Source organism: Neophocaena asiaeorientalis, unplaced genomic scaffold (genome assembly GCF_003031525.2).
Source record: "Neophocaena asiaeorientalis asiaeorientalis breed wild unplaced genomic scaffold, Neophocaena_asiaeorientalis_V1.1 scaffold258, whole genome shotgun sequence".
Lineage (NCBI taxonomy): Eukaryota > Metazoa > Chordata > Mammalia > Artiodactyla > Phocoenidae > Neophocaena > Neophocaena asiaeorientalis.
In genome coordinates this window covers 447,687-474,141 of record NW_020172591.1, presented here as the reverse complement: position 1 = coordinate 474,141, position 26,455 = coordinate 447,687, and the positions used below count along the sequence as shown (strand labels likewise).

Below are 26,455 nucleotides of genomic sequence, written 5' to 3'. Positions count from 1 at the left end.
GGGGAGTGATGGGAGAGGAGAAGTGGAGGCGGGATGGGCCTGATGCCCCTGAGGGGCAGCTGGGGGAGGCGAAGGGATCTCACACCCGAAGGGGGAAATTGGGGAACCATTGGGAGAGCAGAGGATCAAAAGGGAGCATGGCCAGGTTTCTCCTGCCCACTTGGGCCCCCAGGAACCTGCTGAGATCCCAGGCCTGATCCTCTGTCCACCAAGGCCCCCTCCAGCTGCGCGGGTCCGAAGGGGGAGCAAAAGTGAAGGCTGGCACCCCTGAGGGGTGGATGGGAGAGGGGAGGAGTTCCTACACCCAGTGGGACCCACCCACGGTTAGGGGTCCAGCAGCAATGGGGGAGACCCTGGGGGAGATGGTGGGGAAGGGGACATGAAGGAATGGAAGGGAATGCAGTCTGTGCCTTCCCTGTCCACTTAGGTACCAGGAAGCCTGTTAGGCCCCAGGCCTAATCCTCTGCCCTCAGAGCCTCTCTCCTGCCACGCAGAACCCAAGCTCCGCCCCTACACCCCAACCCAGGGCCCTACCTGTACACTCAGAGAACCCCCTCTGAGACCCTCTCCAATGCACTGGGCCTAAACCCACCCACACACCCTCACTCAGGGCCCTACCTCCAAACTCCCTAACTCCACACTCCAGAGGCCCTCTTTCCCATGTGCTGCCTCTCCACTTCCACACAGGTCCTAAGCAGAGGGCCCACCCTATGCTTGAACATCACCCTGTCAAGGCCCCATCCCCAGGGCGTTTCTAGCTGCATGGGTCCTAAGCTTAGGAGTTGCCCCACGCTCAAAACTCATCCCCCCACCTGACTAGGTCCCGCCCCACCCTAAACCCAGCCCCTGCGTAAATTCCACCCCTGCCTAAACTTTGCCCCCTAGAGCCAAGGTTTCTTCTTTCATTTTCTTTTTTCCTCTTTTAGACTGGGGTTCTATTTTACCTTGTTGATTCATTGTTGTCGATTCTTTTATATTTTTATTTTTCCTAAAAAACCTTTTATTTTTCTAGTTTTATTTTATTCTTTATACTTTGTTAACATTCTCTCCTTTTGGCTTGTTCCCCCCCGCTTTTTTATTTTTCTTTTTACTGTTGTGGTTTTATTTTACCCTGTTGGAGTTGTTTCAATTATAGTTTTATTTTTCCTAATATATTTTTTATCTTCTTTTTTTTTTACCACACCACGAAGCTTGCAGGATCTTGGTTCCCAGGCCGGGAGCTGGGATCCTGTGGTGGGAGCTCCAAGTTCAAATTGCTGGACTAACGAGAACCTTAAACCCCAGGGAAGATTCATTGGAGTGAGGCCCCCGGGAGGTCCTCATTTCAGCACCAAGACCCGGCTCTATCCAACTGCCTACAAACTCCAGTGCTGGATGTCTCAGGCCAAACAACCAGTAAGACAGGAATACAGCACCACCCATTAAAAGAAAAAAAAAAGAAACGACAAAAAAATATGTTACAGATGAAGGAGCAAGGTAAATACCTACAAGACCAAATAGGCAACCTACCTGAAAAAGAATTCAGAGTAATGATAGTAAAGATGATCCAAAATCTCGGAAACAGAATGGAGAAAATACAAGAAACATTTAACAAGGATCTAGAAGAACAAAAGAGCAAACAAACAGTGATGAACAACACAGTTACTGAAATTAAAAATACTCTAGAAGGAATCAATAGCAGAATAACTGAGGCAGAAGAACAGATAAATGAGCTGGAAGATAAAATGGTGAAAATAACTGCCAGGGAGCAGAATAAAGAAAAAAGAATGAAAAGAATTGAGGACAGTCTCAGAGACCTCTGGGGCAACATTAAACGCACCAACATTCGAATTTTAGGGGTCCCAGAAGAAGAAGAGAAAAAGAATGGGTCTGAGAAAATATTTGAAGAGATCAGAGTTGAAAACTTCCCTAACATGGGAAAGTAAATAGTCAATCAAGTCCAGGAAGCACACAGAGTACCATACAGGAAAAAAACATGCCAAAACACATATTAATCATAGAGAAACATGCCGAAACACATACTAATCAAACTATCAAAAATTAAGTATGAAGAAAAAATACTAAAAGCAGCAGGAAAAGCAACAAATAACATACAAGGGAATCCCCATAAGGTTAACAGCTGATCTTTTAGCAGAAACTCGGCAAGAGAGAAGGGAATGGCAGGACATATTTAAAGTCATGAAAGGGAAAAAACCTACAACCAAGATTACTCTACCCAGCAAGGATGTCATTCAGATTTGATGGAGAAATTAAAACCTTTAGAGATAAGCAAAGGTTAAGAGAATTCAGAACCACCAAACCAGCTTTACAACAAATGCTAAAGGAACTTTTCTAGGCAGGAAACACAAGAGAATGAAAAGACCTACAATAACAAACCCAAAACAATTAAGAAATGGTCATAGGAACATACATATCGATAATTACCTTAAGTGTAAATGGATTCAGTGCTCCAACCAAAAGACGTAGACTAGCTGAAAGGATACCAAAACAAGACCCGTGTATATGCTGTCCACAAGAGACCCATTTCAGACCAAGGGACACATACAGAATTAAAGTGAGGGGATGGAAAAAGATATTCCATGCAAATGGAAATCAGAAGAAAGCTGGAGTAGCAATTCTCGTATCAGACAAAACAGACTTTAAAATAAAGACTATTAGAAGAGACAAAGAAGGACACTACATAATGATCAAGGGATCAATCCAAGAAGAAGACATAACAACTGTAAATATTTATGCACCCAACATAGGAGCACCTCAATACATAAGGCAAATGCTGACAGCCATAAAAGGGGAAATCGGTGGTAACACAATAATAGTAGGGGACTTTAACACCCCACTTTCACCAATGGACAGATCATCCAAAATGAAAATAAATAAGAAAACACAAGCTTTAAATGACACATTGAATGAGACAGACTTAATTGATATTTATAGGACATTCCATCCAAAAACAACAGAATACACTTTCTTCTCAAGGGCTTATGGAATATCCTCCAGGATAGACCAGATCTTGGGTCACAAATCAAGCCGTGGTAAATTTAAGAAAACTGAAATTGTATCAAGTATCTTTTCTGACCACAACGCTATGAGACTAGATATCAATTAAAGGAAAAAAACTGTAAAAAATACAAACACATGGAGGTTAAACAATATGCTACTAAATAACAAAGAGATCACTGAAGAAATCAAAGAGGAAATCAAAAAAATACCTACAAACAAATGACAATGAAAACACGATGACCCAAAACCTATGGGATGCAGCAACAGCAGTTCTAAGAGGGAAGTTTATAGCAATACAACCCTACCTCAAGAAACAAGAAAAATCTCAAATAAACAACCTAAACTTACACCTAAAGCAATTAGAGAAAGAAGAGAAAACCCCAAAGTTAGCAGAAGGAAAGAAATCATAAAGATCAGATCAGAAATAAATGAAAAAGGAATGAAGGAAACAATAGCAAAGATCTATAAAACAAAAAGCTGGTTCTTTGAGAAGATAAACAAAATTGATAAACCATAAGCCAGACTCATCAAGAAAAAAAGGGAGGGCTTCCCTGGTGGCACAGTGGTTGAGAATCTGCCTGCCAATGCAGGGGACACGGGTTCGAGCCCTGGTCTGGGAAGATCCCACAAGCCGTGGAGCAACTGGGCCCGTGAGCCACAACTACTGAGCCTACGCATCTGGAACCTGTGCTCTGCAACAAGAGAGGCCGTGGCAGTGACAGGCCCGCACATCGCGATGAAGAGTGGCCCCTGCTCGCCGCAAAATGGATTAAAGACCTAAATGTAAGGCCAAACATTATAGAACTCTTAGAGGAAAACATGGGCAGAACACTCTATGACATAAATCACAGCAAGATCCTTTTTGACTCACCTCATAGAGAAATGGAAATAAAAACAAAAATAAACAAACGGGACCTAATGAAACTTAAAAGCTTTTGCACAGCAAAGGAAACCATAAACAAGACAAAAAGAGAACCCTCAGAATGGGAGAAAATATTTGCAAACGAAGCAAATGACAGAGGATAAATCTCCAAAATATACAAGCAGCTCATGCAGCTCAATATTAAAAAAACAACCCAATCCAAAAATGGGCAGAAGACCTAAACAGACATTTCCACAAAGAAGATATACAGATTGCTAACAAACACATGAAAAGGTGCTCAACATCACTAATCATTAGAGAAATGCAAATCAAAACTACAGTGAGATATCACCTCACACCAGTCAGAATGGCCAAAATCAAAAAATCTACAAACAACAAATGCTGGAGAGCGTGTGGAGGAAAGGAAACCTTTCTCTTGCACTGTTGGTGGGAATGTAAATTGATACTGCCACTGTGAAGAACAGTATGGCCGTTCCTTAAAAAACTAAAAATAGAACTACTATATTACCAGCAATCCCACTCCTGGGCATATACCTTGAGAAAACCATAATTCAAAAAGAGTCATGTACCACAATGTTCAATGTAGCACTATTTATAATAGCCAGGACATGGTAGCAACCTAAGTGTCCATCGACAGATGAATGGATAAAGAAGATGTGGTACATATAAACAATGCAATATTAGTCAGCCATAAAAAAAATGAAATTGAGTTATTTGTAGTGAGGTGGATGGACCTAGAGTCTGTCATACAGAGTGAAGTATGTCAGAAAGAGAAAAACAAATACCGTATGCTAACACATATATATGGAATCTAAAAAAAAAATGGTTCTGATGAGCCTAGGGGCAGGACAGGAATTAAGACACAGACATAGAGAATGGACTTGAGGACACGAGGTTGGGGAAGGGTAACCTGGGATGAATTGAGACAGTAACACTGACATATATACACTACCAAATGTAAAATCGATAGCTAGTGGGAAGCAGCTACCTAGCACAGGGAGATCAGCTCAGTGCTTTGAGACCACCTAGAGGGGTAGGATAAGGAGGGTGGGAGGGAGACGTAAGAGGGAGGGGATATGGGGATATACGTAGGCACACAGCTGATTTACTTTGTTATACAGCAGAAAGTAACGCAACATTGTAAAGCAATTAATACTCAAAGATGTTAAAAATAAATAAAATAAAAGGTACAATATAATGTAATAAAAGTATATATGATATTACATATAACAAAGGTATTACACTAGCAAAAAGATATAACAATTATGAACATTTACGTATCTAATGACAGACCATCAAAACATATGAAGCAAATACTGACAGAATTGAAGAGAGAAACATATAGTTCTTCCATAATAGCTGGAGAATTTAATACCTCATCCACAATAATGAATAAAACAACTAGATAGAAGGTAAGTAAAGCAACAGAGGACTTAACACAGTAAATCTAATAGCTCTAAGAAACATATACAGGTGACTCTACCCAACAACAACAGAACAAACATTCTTCTCAAGTGCACTTGGGACATTTTACAGGATAGACACTATATTAGGCCACAAATTAAGTCTCAACAGATTTAAAATGACAGATATCATACAAAGTATCTTCTCTAACCACAGCAGGATGAAGTTAAAAATCAGTAACATAAAGAAAACTGAAAAATACACAAAACTGTGTAAATCAACAAAAATACTTTAAAATAATCAATGGATCAAAGAAGAAACCCACAAGGGAAATTAGAAAATACTTAAGATGAATGAAAAGGAAAACATGACTTACCAAAACTTATGGGAAGCAATGAAAGTGGTGCAAAGGGAGAATTTTATAGGTATAAGTGCTTACACTAAAAAAAACGAACAAGAAACCAACTACCTAACATTAAAACTTAAGGAATCAGACAAAGAAGAACAAACCAAACCCAAAGTTAGTAGAAAGAAGGAAATGATAAAGATCAGAGCAGAGATAAAAATAAATTTTTAAAAACAGAGAAAATCAATGAAAACAAAAATTAGTTCCTTGGAGACATCAACAAAATTGACAAACCTTTAGCTAGATAGACTAAAAAAAAGAGAGACGAATCAGATTACTAACATCAAAAATGAAGTGTGGACATTACTACTGATACTACAGAAATAAAGAGGATTATTAAGAGAGTACTATGAACAACTGTACAACAACAAATTGAATAACATAGATGAAATGGACAAATCCTAGAAACACAAAATCTGCCAAGATTAAACCATGATGAAATAAATAATCTGAATAGACCTACAACTAGTAAGGAAACTGAATCAGTAATCAAAACTCTCCCAAAAAAGCAGTCCTGGACCTGATGTTTTCACTCATGAAGTCTACAAAACATTTAAAGAAGAACTAATGCCAATCCTTCTCAAATTTTTCCAAAAAACTGAAAAGGAAGGAACACTTTCTGACTCATTATATGAGGCCAGTATTACCCTGATCCCAAAGCCAAACAAGAGACTACATGAAAACTACAAGCCAACATCCCTTATGAACATTAATGCAAAGATCTTCAACAAAATGCTAGCAAAGAGAATTCAACAGTATATTAAAAGTATCACACACTATGACTAAGTGGGATTTATTCCTGGAATGCAAGGATGGTTAAACATATGAAAGCTAATCAATGTAATATGTCATATTAACAGAATAAAGGGGAAAAAAACCCAGATGATCATCTCAATTAATGCAGAAAAGCATTTGACAAAATTCAGCAACCATTCCTGATAACAACACTCAGCAAACTAGGAACAGAAGGAAACTACCTCAACATAATAAAACCTATATATAAAAATTTCACAGCAAATATCATACTAAATGGTAAAAGACTGAAAGCTTTTCCTCTAAGAACAAGAAAAGAAGACAGATTTTAAGAGGCATGTGATGCCCCTAACCCAACAGTTCTCAAATTCTTATATGCAGATTAATGGAATGTGTGAAAATTCAAAATGCCTGAGCTCTTTTGGATCAGAACTTCCATAAGTAAGGCTCAAACTGTGTATTTCTATTAAGCTTCCCAGTTGACATTTATGCACACCAAAATTTAAGTACCACAGACCTAATCATCTATAAATCTGGAAATATAAGCTATGGAATAATTATACTTTCTTTGGTAAAATTATAAAATGAAAGACTAGAAAAATACATTTCACAAATGATAATGCACAGTATAAAAATGTATATGTACATGTTTATTGCTGAGGACCATATAGAAAATACCAGTGCAATAAATTCTTAAGTAAAAACTCCTGTCATTGTCTTTACTCTAAAGCAATTATTTTTTATCCTGGCTGAATCTCTCTAAGTAGATATAGTAAAAGGCTTTCCAATATAATAACAAACCACAAGCCTATTGCAAAAGCTGCACTCATCCCTAAAAGCTCCATATGAACAACAAACATCATTAATAACCAATAAATGCATTATTAGTTTGCTAATAATTATTTAAAACAGATAACTAGTTTATTTGTACCAGATACCTGCAAAGAACAATGAAGAACTTGACAAGCAAAATTGACAAGGCTTGTTGTTCTTCCTCTAACCCATCTGCCATTTTCTGAACACACTGTAGAAGCTGGGTCCTCAGAACCTGCAGAATATTATCAGGAAGCAGAGATATTCCTGGAGGCACATCATCTACCCTACAATATAAGGGGAACAAAATAAGAAGAGTGTTTAAATACAGGACAAAAATCTGTGGCACTTTAAAGTAACTACATTTTCAGCTCAAATCCTAAAGAAGCTCTTTTAGTCCAGATATTCTGTGCCTTCCTCTCTGCATGGTACCACCAAATGGAGAGTGACATTTTAGAAGATTATTAGAGCAGAGTGGTTAGTCTTACTTCAGAGGAGTCTTACTGAAAAGAGAGAGAAAAAAAGGCTATTTAGTATTTTCAATTGTGCTATTGTTAAAGAAAATATTTAAAATATAATATTAGTTCACCTTCTACTATTTAGAAATACAATGTGTCTATACCATTTCTAAAAGAAACGGTAACTAGCAAATAAAAATGAAGTACCTCTAACTAGTTTAATATCTGTTAACTGCTTTACTAAATAAACAATATTCACCTACCTACAGGGTCCCTAAGCCATCTGATCAGAAGAGGGAGAGAAGATAACTAGCAAAATGAAAGGAGAAAGATAGAGGTGAATGTAGAACCCCAAGCATGAGCATCAATAGAAGACTCTTTTAAAGCAATACATCAATATTTTGTGACAGGTGGTTTCTGTGTAAGAAGACAATATGGTTCTTTATGGGCAAAAGCCAATACCAGATGTAACTGGCTCCTTGCATGTGCCTCTCACATTAAAACCCCCTAGATTCAAAGTCAGAAGCCTGCATACTAAGTTCCACCTCTGTAACATGAAGCACTTCATTTAATCTCTGAAGTTCCCTAATCTATAAAACTGTAATATCAGATATCCACCCTATTTCACTGGGCTCTGAAACCAGAAAGTCAATGTGCATTTTCAGCTTTAAAGTATGTAAAGAACTCTAAATATGTAATGCATTTTAAATATACTATCTCTAAAGCCTCAGAATCTTTTCATAAGCCACTGTATTCTTATTTCCCTATCTCTGTTAAGAAAAATGCTCAAATAGCAAAGAAGCACTGTGAAGAGTTCCATGATTAAATGGCAATTATATTTTATAATAGTCTTTTCTTCAGATAATGCTTAACATGAAGTATTAGTACTATGTTTACACTGAGTAAAAGGCATTCACTGTAGACAAAGAAATTTGAAGCATCTTAGCAGTAGTCACATAAACACATATGTAAATATTATTAGCCTCTTCCTGAACCACCCTACAACATAAATTAATAAAGCATTTTATAAAATAAACACAAGTCACAAAGCATACTACCAAGGTTGCCTAATACTATATAATCATGTTCTAAAAATACATCTTTCATTTTAGTCTGGGCATCATTTCACTTGCAGCTTTGGATTCTTTCATTCTCTCTTATTTATAGATGGTATCAGAAACACTCATTTTTATATTTAATTTTTTTTAGAGAGCTAAAAAGAGGTGATTAGAAAAACCAGAGTTAACTTCAAAATAATAAACAAATATTTAAATATAACTGATTTTCAAGACTAAGTGAAACTATTCCTCCGCACTTTTCCAAATATGTTAAATCAACAAGCAAGAAGACATTAGATTTCCCAATATTGAATTTTAGTTATTTAAAAGACTAGTTCCTTTTGTCCTTAATTGTCCCATTTTCTATTTACACACGTTTTGATTTAACTGGGCAGAAAAAAATATTAACTTCTAAAAGAGCAATCTTTTTTTTTTTTTTTTAGCTGACTCTCATTATAAAATTGGGGCTTACTTAGGACATGGCATATAGACAAAGTTGGAATTTTTGGCCTTGTTCCTAATGTGATGAGGATTTAAGAATTTAGAAGAATTTTCCCACCTCTAGGACTTTATTGTCCAAAATTCTAAGCTCCTTTTGCTGAAATTTCCCTAACTCCAGAAATCTTTTCCACTCCTCAATTTGCCTAGTCAATGTCTATTGTAAACAGCTGCCAATTGTTCTCTCTAAGGTAGGAAAAAGTCCAGCTTAAATTTCAAGGCCTTATAATCTGGTAAAAGCAATCCTTGCCTTCTATTATGAATTCTCTAACTTGGAAATTCTATGAAGTCAGTATACTTTAAATGAGGATTATCTGTGAGTTTCTTATCTTTAAGGTGACTAGACTAGTTTTACAGATCTTACATATAATATTCACTTGAAAAATTGAAAGTTTACTGCAAGCAAAATCTAAATTCATGGTTCAGTTTGAAAGACAAAGATATGAAATATAATTTTAAATAAACCAACTAAATCACAAGTAAAAAAACACTCTTGAGATTCTTCATCTTACTTTAAATATAGTGGCAATATAAGTCTACATAGTGTTTTTAGAAATGACCTCCCAAGGAAGGAGACATTTATAATGTATGGATGATAACAAGTGCATCTTACAAAACCCCAAGCATTCAAAGGCCAAAATCCTGACTCCATAAGATCCTTAGGCTCATGATTTAAAATGAGCCATAAATTTTTAAAATAAAAGCACTCCTAAGTATAAACTACAAGAATATTCTTTTATGAGTAGAAATCAATAATACATAATCTTATTTTGAGTTCAAGATTTAATACTGATTTTCAACCTTTATAAACCTGTTACAAATAATCTAATGGGGAAGAACTCTGAAACTGTATTTATAAATAAAGTACTTGTGCTTTCTGAGCATAACCATATTGTTTCTTAAGTTCATTGCCTTGGTCCAAAGCGCTAATGATTTTTTTCTCTGAATTATTACAATTACCCCTTAACTGGGCTTCTTGCCTTCAGTCTCAACCCTTTCCAATCCAACCTCCGTAATGCCACCAAAGTGACTTTTAAAAAACAAACTTGATCATGATTCTCTTTTTTTTTTAATAAATTTATTTATTTTATTTATTTATTTTTGGCTATGTTGGGTCTTTGCTGCTGCGCTCAGGCTTTCTCTAGTCGCGGCAAGCGGGGGCTACTCTTGGTTGCAGTGCACGGGCTTCTCATTGCGGTGGCTTCTCTTGTTGCAGAGCACAGGCTCTAGGCGCGTGGACTTCAGTAGTTGTGGCATGTGGGCTCAGTAGTTGTGGCTCGCGAGCTCTAGAGCACAGGCTCAGTAGTTGTGGCACAAAGGCTTAGTTGCTCCGCAGCATGTGGGATCTTCCCGGACCAGGGCTCAAACCCATGTCCCCTGCATTGGCAGGCGGATTCGTAACCACTGTGCCACCAGGGAAGTCCCATGATACTCTTATACAGAAAATTCTTTAGTAGAGCCTTGTATCTCCCATAACAAAAAGTCAAAGTCCATTAGTAATGCATTTGTGGCACTTCATGATCTGGCTCCTATGTGATTCTCCAGATTCAACTCACCTGTGTCTAAACTCTCACTGCTTACCTCCACCCCCAAACTGCAAATATTTTCGTCCTTGAAGATTTTTAATTCACCAGATACTTTTTCATCCTCAACCACCACCCATTTCTCTCCTCTTCTCTCAACACATCTCTATAAATGGAGTTGCTTTTGCGGCTAAAAGTATGTCCTCATTTCTCCAGCTTTTAACCACAGCAAACCTAACCTCTCTTACCTAGGTCCACAAGGTGACATGAGATACAATATGAACTTTATCTGGGAAGTGGGCCTGGGAACAGTGAGATTGCAGAAACAGATGTAGGCAGAGGAATGGGAGAAAATATTTGTAATTTCACTTATACATTTCCGTAAGATGCTAATGTTTCCCTCATTTTATGATTTTCAAACCTAGGTTTAAAAAATCCTAAAACTTAACCTCTTCCAAGATGTTTATTTTTTCCTCATTTTAAGATTTTCAAACCTAGTTTTTAAAAATCTGAAAACTTAACCTCCTCCAAGATGTTTTCTAAGGCCCTTCTCTAAAGCTAGGAAAAGAAGTATAATAAGTTTTAACTACAATAGAATGCCTGCCATATAATAAAGAAATTTTATGCAAATGAATAAAGTGATGCATGGTGGACCCTTAGATAGTTTCAAAAAAGGGGATGGCCACATCTGAATAACTCACCCCCCCAACTTTCTGGGAGGGGAGAGGAGCTGGAGACTGAGTTCAGTCACATGGTCAATGAAGTAATAAGACCCAACAAAACTCTGACACCCAGAGCTCAAAGAGCTTCCTTCTTTGAATGCACTGATGTTCAGGGAGAGCAACATGCCCTGACTCCAAAGGGAGAGAGCATGGAAGCCCTGCATCCAAGACCCTCCCAGGCCCTGTCCTACATGTATCCTTTATAATAATACTGTAATCATAAGTATAGGACTATCAGTGAGTTCTGTGAGTTAATCTAACAAATTATTGAACCTGAGGGAGTCATGTCAACCCCTAAATTTACAGCCTGTTGATCAGAAATGTCGGTGGCTCCCAAGACTTGCTAACAATGTCTGAAGTGAGGGCAGTCTTGTGGAGGACTTTGCCTTTAACTCATGGGATCTGGCGCTAACTCCAGGTAGTGTCAGAATTGAAATGAACTGCAGGACACCCAGTTGCCAGTGGCTGAACAAAGTAAAGAAGAGGCTTCTAGAAGTCACGTCTAGTATCAGCAAGAAAGACTGCTGTGATCAATCAGAAATGTCTGCCATGAAAGCAGGGTTATGTGTGTCACATAACTGCCATCCTTGTAATGTCATCAATGAAGTTTGTGTGCCAAAAATTAACAAACTCACCCAAGGGTAGGAAATTAAGTGTTTCAACATACCTGGTAGGCAGCTTTTCAAAGTCAACATCTAAGAATTGTTCATAGTTTGAAACAAAATTGTCCAACCACAGCTTCAGGTAATCTGGATCTTTCTGAAATAAGAAAACCATTTTAATATTAAGTTCATCTTTCAGGAATTTTCTTAAAAAATGCTTTTACTCCTATTGAGCAGATATGAATTGATAAATCTAAAAAAGCAATAATATGAAATCTCTAAATGATATACAGAAGACATATGTGTTGTTTTAAAATGTATATTAAGTATAGTGAACCCATGGCACTCACACAAAGAGCTACAATCTGAAAAATGTCCTATAAGATTCTAAACAATTTGCCCTCCCTTATCTCTGTGGCCTTATCCACTGTCACCCTGTACTATACTGGCTACCTGGCTGTTACTGGGACATACCAGACATGCTCCCATCTCAGGCCTTTGCAATGGCTGTTTTCTCTACCCAGGACACTCTTCCACCAGATAGCTGAATGGCTAATTCCTACATCTTCAGATCATTCTTTAAATGGCTTATTCTCAATGAAGTCAAATTTTACCACCCTTTCTTAAACCTTCTCACTAACCTTTACCTTCTACCCTATTCTGTTGTCCCACCTTATGGTGCTTTCTCACCTTCTAACATACTGTATAATTTATTGATTGATTGATTATCTGTCATTTCTCCTAGACTGTAGGCTTCACAATTTCAAGGTCTATCTAAGGGCCCACCATAAGTGATTTCTTTTTACTAATGGACACCAAGTGCCTAAAACAGCTCCTGGCATTGACCAGGTGCCCAATGAATTAATGAAAAATATAAAATGCATAAATAAGATAAAATGGGAGATGGATCATTAACCTAAACATAAAAACTAAAAAATCTTCTAAAAGAAAATAAAGAATACCTTTGCAACCTTGCGGTAGACAAAGATTTCTTAGCTAGGACACAAAAATCACAAAGCAAAAAAAGAAAAAAATAATAATTTGTCTTAACCAAAATTTAAAACTTTGATTCATCAGAAGACACCATTAAGAAAATGAAAAGGCAAGCCATATGCCAGCTGAAAATATTCTCAGTACATATATCTGACAAAGGACTTGTACCAAGAATATATAAAGAACTCCTATGAATCAATGTAAATAGGACAACAACTCAATTTTAAAATGAGCAAAAGGTTCAGACATTTCACAAAAGAAGATACACAAATGGCCAAGTAGCATGCAAAAGCATTCTCAACATTATTAGTTATCGAGGGAAATGCAAATTAAGATGAAATGGAATACCATTACACACCCACTAGAATGGCTAAAATTTAAGACTTTCCATACCAAGTGTTGGTAAAGATGTGGAGTAACTGGAACTCACATTTCTGGTGGGAGTATAAAATGGTATAATCACTTGGAAAACAGTTGGGCAGTTTCTTTTAAACATAAATTTACCACATGGCCCAGTCATTCCTCTTAAGAGAAGTGAAAACATATATCCACAAAAACAAGTTGTACAAAAACGTCCATAGAAGATTTTTTTTTTTTTTTGCGGTATGCGGGCCTCTCACTGTTGTGGCCTCTCCCGTTGTGGAGCACAGGCTCCGGACGCACAGGCTCAGCGGCCATGGCTCACGGGCCCAGCCGCTCCACGGCATGTGGGATCTTCCCGGACCGGGGCACGAACCCATGTCCCCTGCATTGGCAGGCGGACTCTCAACCACTGCGCCACCAGGGAAGCCCAAAGATTTATTTTTAATAGCCCAAAACTGGAAACAAACCAAAATTCTATCAACAAGGTTAACCGATGAATTGTGGTATATTCACACAATGGAATGCTATTCTGCAATAACAATGAATGAACTGTTGATACGACAATGAACAGAAATTTCAAAAACATGTTGAGCAGAAGACGCCAGGCATTAAGCATATACACTGTGTGATTTCACTTATACAAAGTTCTAGAGCAGGCTTTGGTGACAGAAATTTGATCACTGATTGTCTTTCAGAGGACTGACTACAAAGGGGCACAAAGAAAACTTTCCTAGGTAATAGAAATTTTCCATTTGTTTTATTAGATAGTAGTGACACAAATGTTTGCTTGTATCAAAACTCATCAAATTTGACACTTAAAATCTGTGCATTTTTTTTTTAGAAGATGTTGGGGGTAGGAGTTTATTAATTAATTACTTTTGCTGTGTTGGGTCTTCATTTCTGTGCGAAGGCTTTCCCTAGTTGTGGCAAGCGGGGGCCACTCTTCATCGCGGTGCGCGGGCCTCTCACTATCGCGGCCTCTCTTGTTGCAGAGCACAGGCTCCAGACGCGCAGGCTCAGTAGTTGTAGCTCACGGGCCTACCTGCTCCGCGGCATGTGGGATCCTCCCAGACCAGGGCTCCAACCCATGTCCCCTGCATTAGCAGGCAGATTCTCAACCACTGCGCCACCAGGGAAGCCCAAAAATCTGTGCATTTTAAGGTCTGTAAGTTACATCTCAAAGATGATTTGAAAAAAACCATGATTCCTCAGAAATGTCTTTTTAAATATAAATTACATCATTAAAAAAGATGCTCAGGGCTTCCCTGGTGGTGCAGTGGTGGAGAGTCCGCCTGCTGATGCAGGGGACACGGGTTCGTGCCCCAGTCCGGGAGGATCCCACATGCTGCGGAGCAGCTGGGCCTGTGAGCCATGGCCACTGAGCCTGCACGTCCGGAGCCAATGATGCTCAAATTTGTTTCCTTCACCTCGTTAACACTTTTTTACTCCAGTCAATTTCAACATGATATCAGGAGTCTTACTTACTCATTAAATATCACTGGTTAGGTACTGCTCTTGGATAAAGGGAACTCAAATAATTTATTTCCCTAAAATAAAAGCATTACACACAAATCAGAATTCCTAAAAGAATGTTCCCAGAATATGCAGACTGCTAACCTTTTGTGTATTTATTTTTTCTATTAATATACTGTTCCAAAATCAGATCATAAATTGTTATAATCCACATCATCACTGAGAAGACAGAAATATTTCAGAAAAAGAACTACCTCTTGTGAGAAATTTTCTCAAGGATTTCATTAATTGCTTTTTTCATTTCCAACCAGCACTTCATTCATTCATACATTCATCAGGATAAGACTCCAGAAATACAGGTAGCCGGAGTTTTCCTTATCACGGTTCCTTTTTAATAAAGCAGAGTTTTAATAAACTCTGTAAAAGTTCAGCACAAAACAGTTTATAATGCCATAAAGAATTAATGTATTCCTCCTCATAGTTTATTTAGAAATTCTACCGTATCTAGTTCAAAGTCTGAAAGTCAGAGTTACCAAGTGTTTGGTAATTCAGAGTTTGGTAAGTACAGAGTTCTCCTACGAAGTTGAGCAACTAACTATAAAGAAGGAAATGGTACTTAAAGCTGGAAATGTTTTATTTAGTAAGAAGTGAAGCAGTTACATTTTTTTTTGTGATTCTGCAATGTGCAAAGTATTATAGCAGGTATTTAAAAAGTATACATCATCCCATTTACTCCTTACAACCATGTAGAGGTTTCATTTTCCCCATTTTACAGGTTAGAAAAGCAAAGTTCTAAGGATATATAACTTATCCATAGTCATACAGCTAGTCATCAGTAGTGCTGGGATTAAAATGCAAAGAGATATGCATCCAACTGTGCTCTTTCTACTACACTACACTACACTGTCTTTGAACTGTGAGCAGGAATAAAACGGAGCTTAGTGGACAAAAAGAGGAAAAGAGGAACTAAGGATCAGTAAACTCAAGGCCATAAACAACTTAACACATAAAACAGCCACATTCTACACAGCCTGAGAAAACCCTTAAGAAGATCTATACTTTACTGCCAAAGGCCATAAAAGGAAAAATGTCCACACACCAGCAACAATATTAATTAAATCTCAAGCTTAGCCACTTTCATGGTTAAGAGAGCTGGATACAATGAAACACCACAGTAGGGTCTATCTCTCCATTTGTATGATATTTATTAACAAAACACACAAATGTATTAAGTACTACAGGAGCACTGAGGCCAGATTACATGGATTCTAACCCCTGCTCTGTCACTTTCTTGAACAAGTCACCCTATGTTTGCACAACAGTTTCTTCTATAAAAATGAAGACAATGATAGTAGCTTTCTTCACAGGGTTGTGAAAATTAAATAACCTAGTCAAGGGCACATAGTATATGCTAAGTATAATGTTACTTTTTTTAAAGTTATTAATTTATTTTTAAATTTATTTATTTACTTATGGCTGCATTGGGTTTTCGTTGCTGCGCATGGTCTTTCTCTAGTTGTGGCGAGCAGGGGCTACTCTTCATTGTGGTGCACAGGCTTCTCACTGCGGTGGCTTCTCTTGTTACGGAGCACAGGCTCTAGGCACACGGGCTTCAGTAGTTGTGGCACACGGGCTCAGCAGTTGTGGCTCGCAGGCTCTAGAGCACAGGCTCAGTAGTTGTGGCGCACAGGCTTAGTTGCTCCACAGCATGTGGGATCTTCCTGGACCAGAGATTGAACCCGTGTTCCCTGCATTGGCAGGCAGATTCTTAACCACTGCACCACCAGGGGAGTCGCTAATGCTATTTTTATAACCTATTATGTGCCTAAATTATGGCTCACTCACAAAACAGGAATGTCCTATGCTACACATACACATTTAAATATTTCATGATCCCCTGTGCCACATGATTTTAACTGTATTCTTTTCCTTTCAAATCTCTGCATTTGCTCTCAGTGTAACTTTGGGGAAGTTACTTCATCTCTGATCTGTTCTTGATCTATAAAATGAAGGTAATACTTCCCCTCATAGGGCTGTTGAAAGCACTGAATGAGATAATACATGTAAGGCACTCAGCAATACCTGACATTTAGCAAATGCTCAATAAAATCAGCAATTATAAAATAATTAAAATCAACTTTATTGATCTTGTACTCAAATATTCATCCAATCATCTGCCGTTAAGACAGTCCTTCATTTGGACTGTTATGTAGCTCCCTACAGGTCTCTGTAGCTTCAGTTTCTCTCACCTACACACAGTTACTAATGGGGTTTGTTAAATTTGAATCTAATCATCTTTTCTCTCCTGTCCAAATACTTTCAACGTCCCCCCATTACCAGAGGATGAAGTCTAAACACTTAGATGTGCTGTCCAGTGCAGTGACCACTAGCCGAATGTGATTATTTAAATTACATTAAAGCACAGGAGGCTTTCACCTTTTTATAACATCCACTCCTCCACTGGGAGGCTTAAGTGGGTAACAGAATTAAGGGATCCATACAATTTCACCTAGTTCTTACGGGCTAGGGTTACAGGTAAGAATGGGGGAAACACCTTACTTCCTCCACACAACGATATTTGGGTTGTAGTATTCTTTCAAGTTTTATAAACTTTTAGATACATACATATATTTCAACCATATGTTGGGCAACTTGCAATTTACATATGAGTTGCATTTCAAAAGTTCATTTCAGTCAGTTATATTCATAGCATATTTTTAATGTCCTAGCAAAAGAAGATAAACTCCTCCCACAGAAACACTAGGCCAGCCCTCAAGGTTTTCTAATAGAACTTAGCTGCTTCAAAAAACATTTAATAAGTACATGCCAACCACGTACCAACCAGGGACAGTGCTAGACTCTATGGACATGAAGACAAAACATATTCTTATATCAATTATTCCTCAATTAAAAAAAAAACATAATCTTGTCCTCAAAGTGCTCTTTTTTCAGTAGGAAAGAAGAGCATAAACAAATAAGTGCAAAACATCATGAGAGGTAGAACAGTTGTGAAAAGTATCAAAACAATACAGAGGGAGCTACTGAATCTGTCAAGGTTGGAGGTAACTGAGTAATAAAAGTACTCAAAAGTTTTCACAAATCATAAACAGATATTCTCAAGGAGAGAGGAGGGGAGAGGGGAATTCCAGACAGATAGAAAATAGCAAGATATGCTCAAAGGATGTACAATATTTGGTATTGTCCCACCATGGAAAGAACAGGAAGCAGTGGGACAGGTGCATAGAATTATAAGACTGGAGAAGTCACCATTTCCTAAGCAAGTACTTAACAATACTGTCGGTTTCGATGAGAACAGATACTATTTGAAAAGTTTAAAAAAAAGAAAAAGAAAAGATGGCTATGCTTAATCAAGTTAGAGAAGCACTAGTTAAGCAAAATTAAACAAGACTTGTAACAATACATTATCTTTAAGATGACATATGCGGGACTTCCCTGGTGGCGCACTGGTTAAGACTCCACACTCCCAACGCAGGGGGCCCGGGTTCCATTCCCTGGTCAGGGAACTGTAGCAACTAAGAGTTCGCATGCCACAACTAAGGAGTCCACCTGCCGCAACTAAGGAGCCCACGAGCTGCAACTAAGGCCCAGCGCAACCAAATAAGTAAATAAATTTTAAAAAGATGACTATGCCTTATGAACGCCATTGGAAGGGGTGAATATAATATGAAATTTCTGAAACTCATACAACCACAAACCTTATTTTCCTGACTCAATTTCATTAATTTTATCAAAGAACCAACTTTTTATTTGGTTGATCCTTTCTATTATGTTTATTATTACTTTCTGCTCTTTCCAAAAGCATTTTATTAAATGAAATCACAAGCATACAAAAAAGGTGGAGAGAATGGTTTCAACAACTTTCAACAACTTTCAAATCATGCTAACCAATCTTCTTTCACCTATAGCCCCATCCTCTAATGTTACTTTTAAGCAAATCCAGATATCATATTTCATCCACAAATATTTCAATGTATATCCATAAAAGGTGTCTTTTAAAATATGACAATATTATCATATCTAAAAATATTAGCAGTTTTAATATCAGTTGATGTTCAAATTTTCCTGACTTGCTCACAAAAGCCTTTTTTAGATTTTTCTCTTTTTTTTGATGTAGACCATTTTTAAAGTCTTTATTGAATTTGTTACAATATTGCTTCTGTTTTATGTTTTGGTTTTTTGGCCTCGAGGCATGTGGGATCTTAGATCCCCAACCAGGGATTGAACCCACACCCCCTGCATTGAAAGGCAAAGTCTTAACCACTGGACCACCAAGGGAAGTCCCACAAATGCCTTTTTTAACCGATAAGATCAGGACCCAAATAAAGTCCATAAATTGCAAACTGTTGGTATATCTTTTAAGTCTTTTTAAACCTGTAGGTTTCTATTACATTTCTTTTTTTTTTTTTTTTTTGCCCTAATTTATTTGTTGAAGACACTGGGCCATCTGTGATTTAGTATTTCTCGCATTAGGGATTTTGCTGACTGCACATCTTTGTCATTTAACATGTTCCTCAGTCCTCTGTATTTCCTGCGAAGTAGTAGATCTACAGACTGTCAGATTTAGAGATTTTTTTTTTCCCAAAAAAAACACAACATAGGTGGTGTTATACATGTCCTTCAAAAGATAAATTTCTAGTTATCTCTTACATGATGTTAGAAGCTACCTATTATCTTTTCCTAGATCCAATATTTTATTATGAGTAATTTCTGCAATAAACCTTATAATTTCCTTATACCACCATGACTACTAGAAAGATTTGCAGAAGAGCTATTAATTTATTTTCAAACTCACTTCCAGATTCTTAATTAAAATTATATCCAGATACAGATTGTATTTGTCATTCATCCCAAGCTGTTAAATAATGAATAATTTTTATTAAAATTAAACATTCCGTGATACATGTAAACCTTCTTATGGACACTTCCTTCAGCAACTGAAAAATAATAAATTTCAGAATTTTCACATCAAAGAAAAAAAGCCCTCACAATTTCCTTCACTCTACTTTGGGCCTATTCTGTTCTTTCCTTGTCTTCTTGAAATGGATGATATATTAATAATATATTCCTACATAACAAATTAAATTTAGGAGCTTGAACAACAAGTATCATCTCAGTTTTTCAGGGCCAAGAATTCAAAAACAGCTTAGGTGGGTGGCTGTGGCTCAGCATTTCTCACAAACCTGTAATGAAGACGGAAACTAGGGCTGCAGTCATAGCAAAGCTTGACTGGGCTGACGGAACTTTCAACTTCACTCACGTGGTGGTTGGCAAGGTTTCACTTGTTCGCAACATGGGCTTCTCCATAGGGCTGCACACAACATAGCAGCTTGCTTCCCCCAGAGCGAATGATCCAAGGAAAAAAAGAGTAACTGAGATGGAAACAACAGTGTCTTTTCTAATTTCGGAAATGACATACCATCAGTTTTGCCAAACTCTACTGGTCACAGACAAACCCTGATACAATGTAGGAGAGGACTATAAAAGGGAGTGAATACCAGGAGGTAGGAATCTTGAAGGCTGGCTACCACAAATGACTAGTTCATTTATTTTTAGCCTCTTTCTCTAACACATTTATAGCCATAAATTTTCCTAATGCTATAGGCACCCCCCATTTAGAAGCTCTAAAATGCTTACTTTTATCATTCAGTTCCACCTCCCCAAAATTCTAATTTTCCTTCATTACTTGTTCTTTAATCAAAGGTTTGTTTTCAAGTGTAGTTCATGACTTTTTTTTGCTATTTCTTCCTTAGCAATATTCCTTCCTTAACTACATTCGTGTCAGAAAACAGACTCTATTTCAATCATCTGAAATTTGTTGAAACTCGCTTTAAGGTCTGTCATATCATCATTTTTGTAAATATGTGTGCTTGAAAGGAATGTACGGGTGTTGTTCTACATAAATCCCTTTTTAAATTTGTCGATCCTATTGTTTAAATCTTCTGTATCTTTACTGTTTTCTTTGGTCTGTTCATTCTACCAATTACTGAGAAAAAAATACTAAAATATGATAAATTGAATTTAAAAACTGCCATGATTGTCATATGTTCATTTCTCTGTAGTTCTGTCAATGTTTGCTTCAGAGACTAGGTTATGAGGTACACACAAATTTAAAACTGTTATATTTTCCTGATGAACTGTTGTTTTGCTGAAAATGACTTTATTTCACTTTCCTCTTTGAAAAAATGTCACTTGGTTGGAAATTCTACATTAGTATTTTCTTTAAAGATATCAATCCATTATCCTTTCCCTTCCATCATTATTACTGAAAAATCAGCTATTAATGTGTAATCCCTTTGAAGATAATCTTTTTTTCCTCTGGCAGCTTTTCAGAATTTTCTCTTTCCCTTTGGTTTTCTGCAAAACCACTGTGGTTGCACTATGATGAATCTTGGTATGGAATTTGTTTTATTTTTTCTCCTTGAGTTTTACTAGACTTTCATCAATCCTGGAAAGCTCTCACCTGCAATCTCTTCAAATATTATCATTTGTTTCATGCTTTCTTTACTCTCCTTTTCAGAGTCCAATTAAATATGTGTTAAATGTTTTCATACTATCCTTCAGAACCTTCCATATTTTCCAACTCTTTGACTTCCTAGGATGTATTCTAAAAGAATTCTTATGACCTCCCTTCCAACTCTCTAATTCTCTTCAGCTATCTAAACTCATATCCAATTTATTGGTTTTTAAATATCATTATTGGGGTTTCTTTCCTATTTCTAGACATCCTTTTTTACAACTGCTTTTTATACCATATTTCTCTGATTCTAAGACATATAATTTTTTACATTTTGGCATCTTTGAAATCAAAATGCATCTTACAATTGCTGTCAGAAAGGCTGCTGTTATATTTGTCACCCTGTGCAAACCTGGTAACAGGTGTTCATGGTGATGTCCTTTTGCTAGATTTATGTGCACAGCTGGTACTCCAACATGTTGAGATTACCTGCTGTTCAAAATGTCTTCAAAATATTATACTAAATTAATCAGTAAAATGAAGTTATTGTGTACAAAGACAGGCATGAAAACAGAGCAGCAGGGTATAATTTGACATTAATGATGAGAATCTATACTAAGATTGCTTTTCCTTTGTACTTTTGTTCATGCCTTATATGTGTCTGGAACACACTCTGTGACTATTAAACTATTAATTCTTTAAAACCTCAATCAAATGCTACCTCTTCAACTAAGCAATCACTGATGACTTCATTCATCCTCCCTTAGGTCCCACATCCCACAATCTAAGTGGGAAACTGACTCTAGTTGGAAAAGCATGACCTCAGATGAACTCACAATTAACCAGATGAAAGTTATAAAATTTTGATGGAAATTCTGATAAAAACCAGTCACATCCAGGAAAGATTTGGAAACCATTTTAACACAAAGAAAAGAAGCAATATTCTAATAGAGGCCTGTGCATAAAAATAGGCTTAGAATACACCAACCCCTAATGAGAAAGATTTTTTTACTTTAGGTATTTCTTAAATTTTAAGTAACTATTCATTCAGATAACTACTTTAATGAAGTTCTACATTTGATCAATAGAGTGTAGAGAATTCTCAGTTAAAATTAGCAAGGCTTGAAAAGACCAACATCTAGAGTATTGGAATGTTAGGTGTAATATGTCCTGTTGCTTTTTGTGTTCATCTTGGAGTTTCACACATAGTTAACAGGTAAAGAAATTTCTGCTGCAAGTGTTTTTGGGAAGTCTGTCAAGTGATCAGGTAGCACTGCGGTGCAGGATGTCAATAATTGGGAAGGTTGTGTATATATGGGGACAGGGGGTACATAGGAACCTCCTGTACTTTCTGTTCAATTTTGCTGTGAACCTAAAACTTCTCTAAAAATATAGTTTATTAATTTTTTTTAAATGACCAAATTTTTTAAAAGAGGAAAAATATTAAATTCAAGGGATAAAATGATAGTAAGTAACATGTACATACAGTAGGCATCCAATAAAAACTAGCTAAATTGGACTAAAATAAATTCCTTAGAAAGGAAAAGCATATCACTATGTATGCATTAATTAAATATAACATTGACACTTTTTAAATGGGACTTATAAGTTTAAAACAATATTCAAGTTTCATATCAGATGGAAGTTTTTCAAATTTGATATCCTAATGATTTGTAGTAGTAAACGTAACTAATTTACACAGATTTTTCGATCACATGCATAAAAGTACTTTAAAAGTCTCTGAATAATGAAATTTTTACTTTCTTTTTGCATATCTGTATTTTCTAAATTTTCTACAGTTAACTTGTATACCTTAAATTAAAAATTTTTTGAAGCTTGTTATAAAAGTAAAACATCTTTACTACTTTTTCTTAGAGCATAAATCTAAATTAGAAAGTCTATATATTGTCATGCTTCAAATGAGGTTCATTCATTACAAAATGAAATTTTATATTTTAAAACTTAGTTAAATGTTACATTTTGACAAAAATCATAAGTCAAAATTATTCAATAAAAAAGTATAAACCCACCTCACAACGACACCATAAATTGAAATAGTACGTATCTTTCCTACTATTCTAAAGTTTATTGTTAGGAAAGATCATGTAGTAGTTAAATTAAAGGCATCAAACAAAACCACTGGGGTTTTTTTAGAGGCAAACTGTTTTGAAATGCTTGAATGACTTTTGTGTGAAATGCATGGATCAGTTAATGCTTTGGTTCAACCAAAGAATAATTTTACCAGTTTAAATCTAAGTCACAAGACATAAATTAAAAGAAAATGCTGATATTCCTTAGATATAGTTAAGAAGAAGTTTGAAAGGTCCTTGGCCAGATAAGCACAAAAATCAAGAGTAAAACATTTTAAAACTTTAATAGCAGTTTGTCAGTGATTTTAAGTCTGTCGAATTCAATTTAAAAATAAAATGGGGGCTTGTATTTTTAACATCTTTTTTCCCCACTCTTTTTAGAACTACTTTGCTAAATTAATCTCTTAACTGGAATCCAATACACACTCCATAATGCTTTTCTTCAAAGCTATGTTGAATTTGACATCCCTCTACTTTCTGAGGCAACCACTCACTCCTGGCTCTCCTCCCATTCAAACTCCTGACTCTTCTTCCTCTATCCTCTTCTTAAAAGATAATATTCTTCAGGACTCCCTGACTTTTGAGCCTCTTCCCTTCTTACTCTCATGTAACTCTTCAATAATTGCCAGTATGACAACTCTCAAATCTTTATTTCCAGCACGGACGGCCTTCTGAACTCCATTTCGTGGGGTGTTTCTCTACCTAGATATCCCCCAGACACTGCAAACTCACATGTTTACCTGAAAACCTGGTGAACTTGCACTAGCTAACTTGGTGAATGGGGTGACCTAGTACAAGTCTGCAAAACCAAAAAACCTGAAAATTATTTTAGGCTCTTCCTTTTCCCTCTTCCTCCACACCTACACATTGAAGGGCTATCAATTCAACCTTCTACCAGGGAAATTTAAATTTTGATCTTCAAAAGAATAATAAAAAATTGTCATGCATCTTAACTTTTTAGAGTAGTGCGTAAGCTCCTCAAGTCAAACCACAAAGGTAGTAATATTCCTTTCCTAAGGGCAAATCTATTGACAAAAAATACTCATTTCTTGCTTTCTTTCACATCTAACTTCCTAAAATGAACATGTAATTGATAACCAATATTACTAAGCTGATGATTTTGGGTTTTTTTGCCTTAGAGTCAAACAACATTACTTTCTTTATATACAAAGTCATTATTAAGCCAGAGTAAACTGAGAGCTATTTCTATCTACACTTTGCACATATCAAAGACTTATTAAAAATGGGTTGCGGTGGCAGGGATGGGGGAAAGGGCAGCAGGCACCATGTCGGGCCGCGAAGGTGGCAAGAAGAAGCACCTGAAGCAGCCCAAGAAGCAAGCCAAGGATATGGATGAGGAAGATAAGGCATTCAAGCAGAAACAGAAGGAAAAGCAAAAGAAACTTGAGCTAAAAGCGAAGGCCGTGGGGAAAGGTCACAGGTGGAATTAAGAAATCTGGCAAAAAGTAAGCTGCTCCTTGTGCCTGAAGCAATGATGATCCTTAATTCCATTCCTGTTTAAACATCTGGATTCCCTGCCATAACATCTGTTGCTACCCATAGCTAGAATAAGTGTTGTCTTGGAACCTACTGCACATTTAAGAATAAACTTTTGTAAAAAAAAAAAACAAAACATACAGTGGCTCATCTTGTCTTTAGTTCCTCTCAGCCATTTCTACCTCAGCTATGAGATCCACATAAACCCAGCCCAGAATCCTGCCAAACTGTGTCCTTAAGCCCCTGTCCTATCCTGAATTCTGTACCACCTGGAATTAAACCAACTCATTTGAAATGAAAAAAAAAAAAAAAAAAGGGCTAAATTATAAGGGTTGATGTATATTGGTACACCTTGCCAAAAGTTTCACTTACAATTACAACCAAAATTGTATAAATAAATTACAATTTCCTCATTAGAAGAATATTCATTCATCCGTTTTTTTCCAAATCTATATATAAAAAGAGGTACATGCCTTTTTATCTGAATAAAACACCTCTAAATTCTGTTTTCCTTATGAAGCAAAACTTTTATTCTGAAAAGGAAGTTTACTCTGAGCTCATTGCAAAACTATCTATTTCAGTCATATTCCAGATTTAGCAGGACAAAGGGCAACAGCAGGAAATGGAGCATCACCAAGATCCAAAACAAACTTGGTTTAGAGTAAAAAAAAAAATCCCAAATCATTACTGGGATAATTAAGCGCTATGCTTGAAAGCAAAAATAAATAGATTAAAAATTAAGATGGGGGGACTTCCCTGGTGGCACAGTGGTTAAGAATCCTCCTGCCAATGCAGGGGACACAGGTTTGAGCCCTGGTCCAGGAAGATCCCACATGCCGCGGAGCAACTAAGCCCGTGCGCCACAACTACTGAGCCTGTGCTCTAGAGCCCACGAGCCATAACTACTGAGCCCACGTGCCACAACTACTGAAGCCTGCGCACCTAGAGCCCGTGCTCTGCAACAGAAACCACTGCAATGAGAAGCCTGCACACCTCAACGAAGAGTAGCCCCCACTCACTGCAACTAGAGAAAGCCCGTGTGCAGCAACAAAGACCCAACGCAGCCAAAAATTAATTAATTTAAAAATAAAATAAAATAAAAATTAAGACGTTCATGAGCACAGCTTCATCACTACTGGTAAAAAGACAAGAGAGTATTTCCCACTATCATTATACTATATAAAGACAAAATAGAAGTAATCTTGATACACATACTCTCATGCTCATATACATATTCTTTACATGCTAATAAAGATTACATTTTTATATTTCTTAGCTTACCCTTACAGTGCATTTAAATACAGTCAATTCATTTTGTTCTCAACAACTTTGAAAGATATGCAAAATAATTATTTTTTCCATTTGAAACATGAAAAAACTGAAACATAAAGATACTAGGTAACCTGTCTTTAGGTCCTTAAAATCAGAAACAGAATTGGGACTA

At 36.8% G+C, this 26,455-nt stretch overlaps 1 protein-coding gene and 1 pseudogene across 1 annotated transcript in view; one reads left to right on the top strand and one right to left on the bottom strand.

Moving 5' to 3' along the window:
* NBEAL1 (neurobeachin like 1) overlaps positions 1-26,455 on the bottom strand; it is a 172,453-nt gene that overhangs the window by 139,824 nt on the left and 6,174 nt on the right. Inside the window, exons 3-4 of the mRNA XM_024738332.1 lie at positions 12,186-12,277; positions 7,385-7,546 (exon numbers count right to left, since the gene is read on the bottom strand). Of these exons, the coding sequence (XP_024594100.1) occupies positions 7,385-7,546; positions 12,186-12,277 (254 nt within the window). The remainder of the gene's footprint in view (positions 1-7,384; positions 7,547-12,185; positions 12,278-26,455) is intronic.
* Positions 24,801-24,965, top strand: LOC112395242 (translation machinery-associated protein 7 pseudogene; annotated as a pseudogene).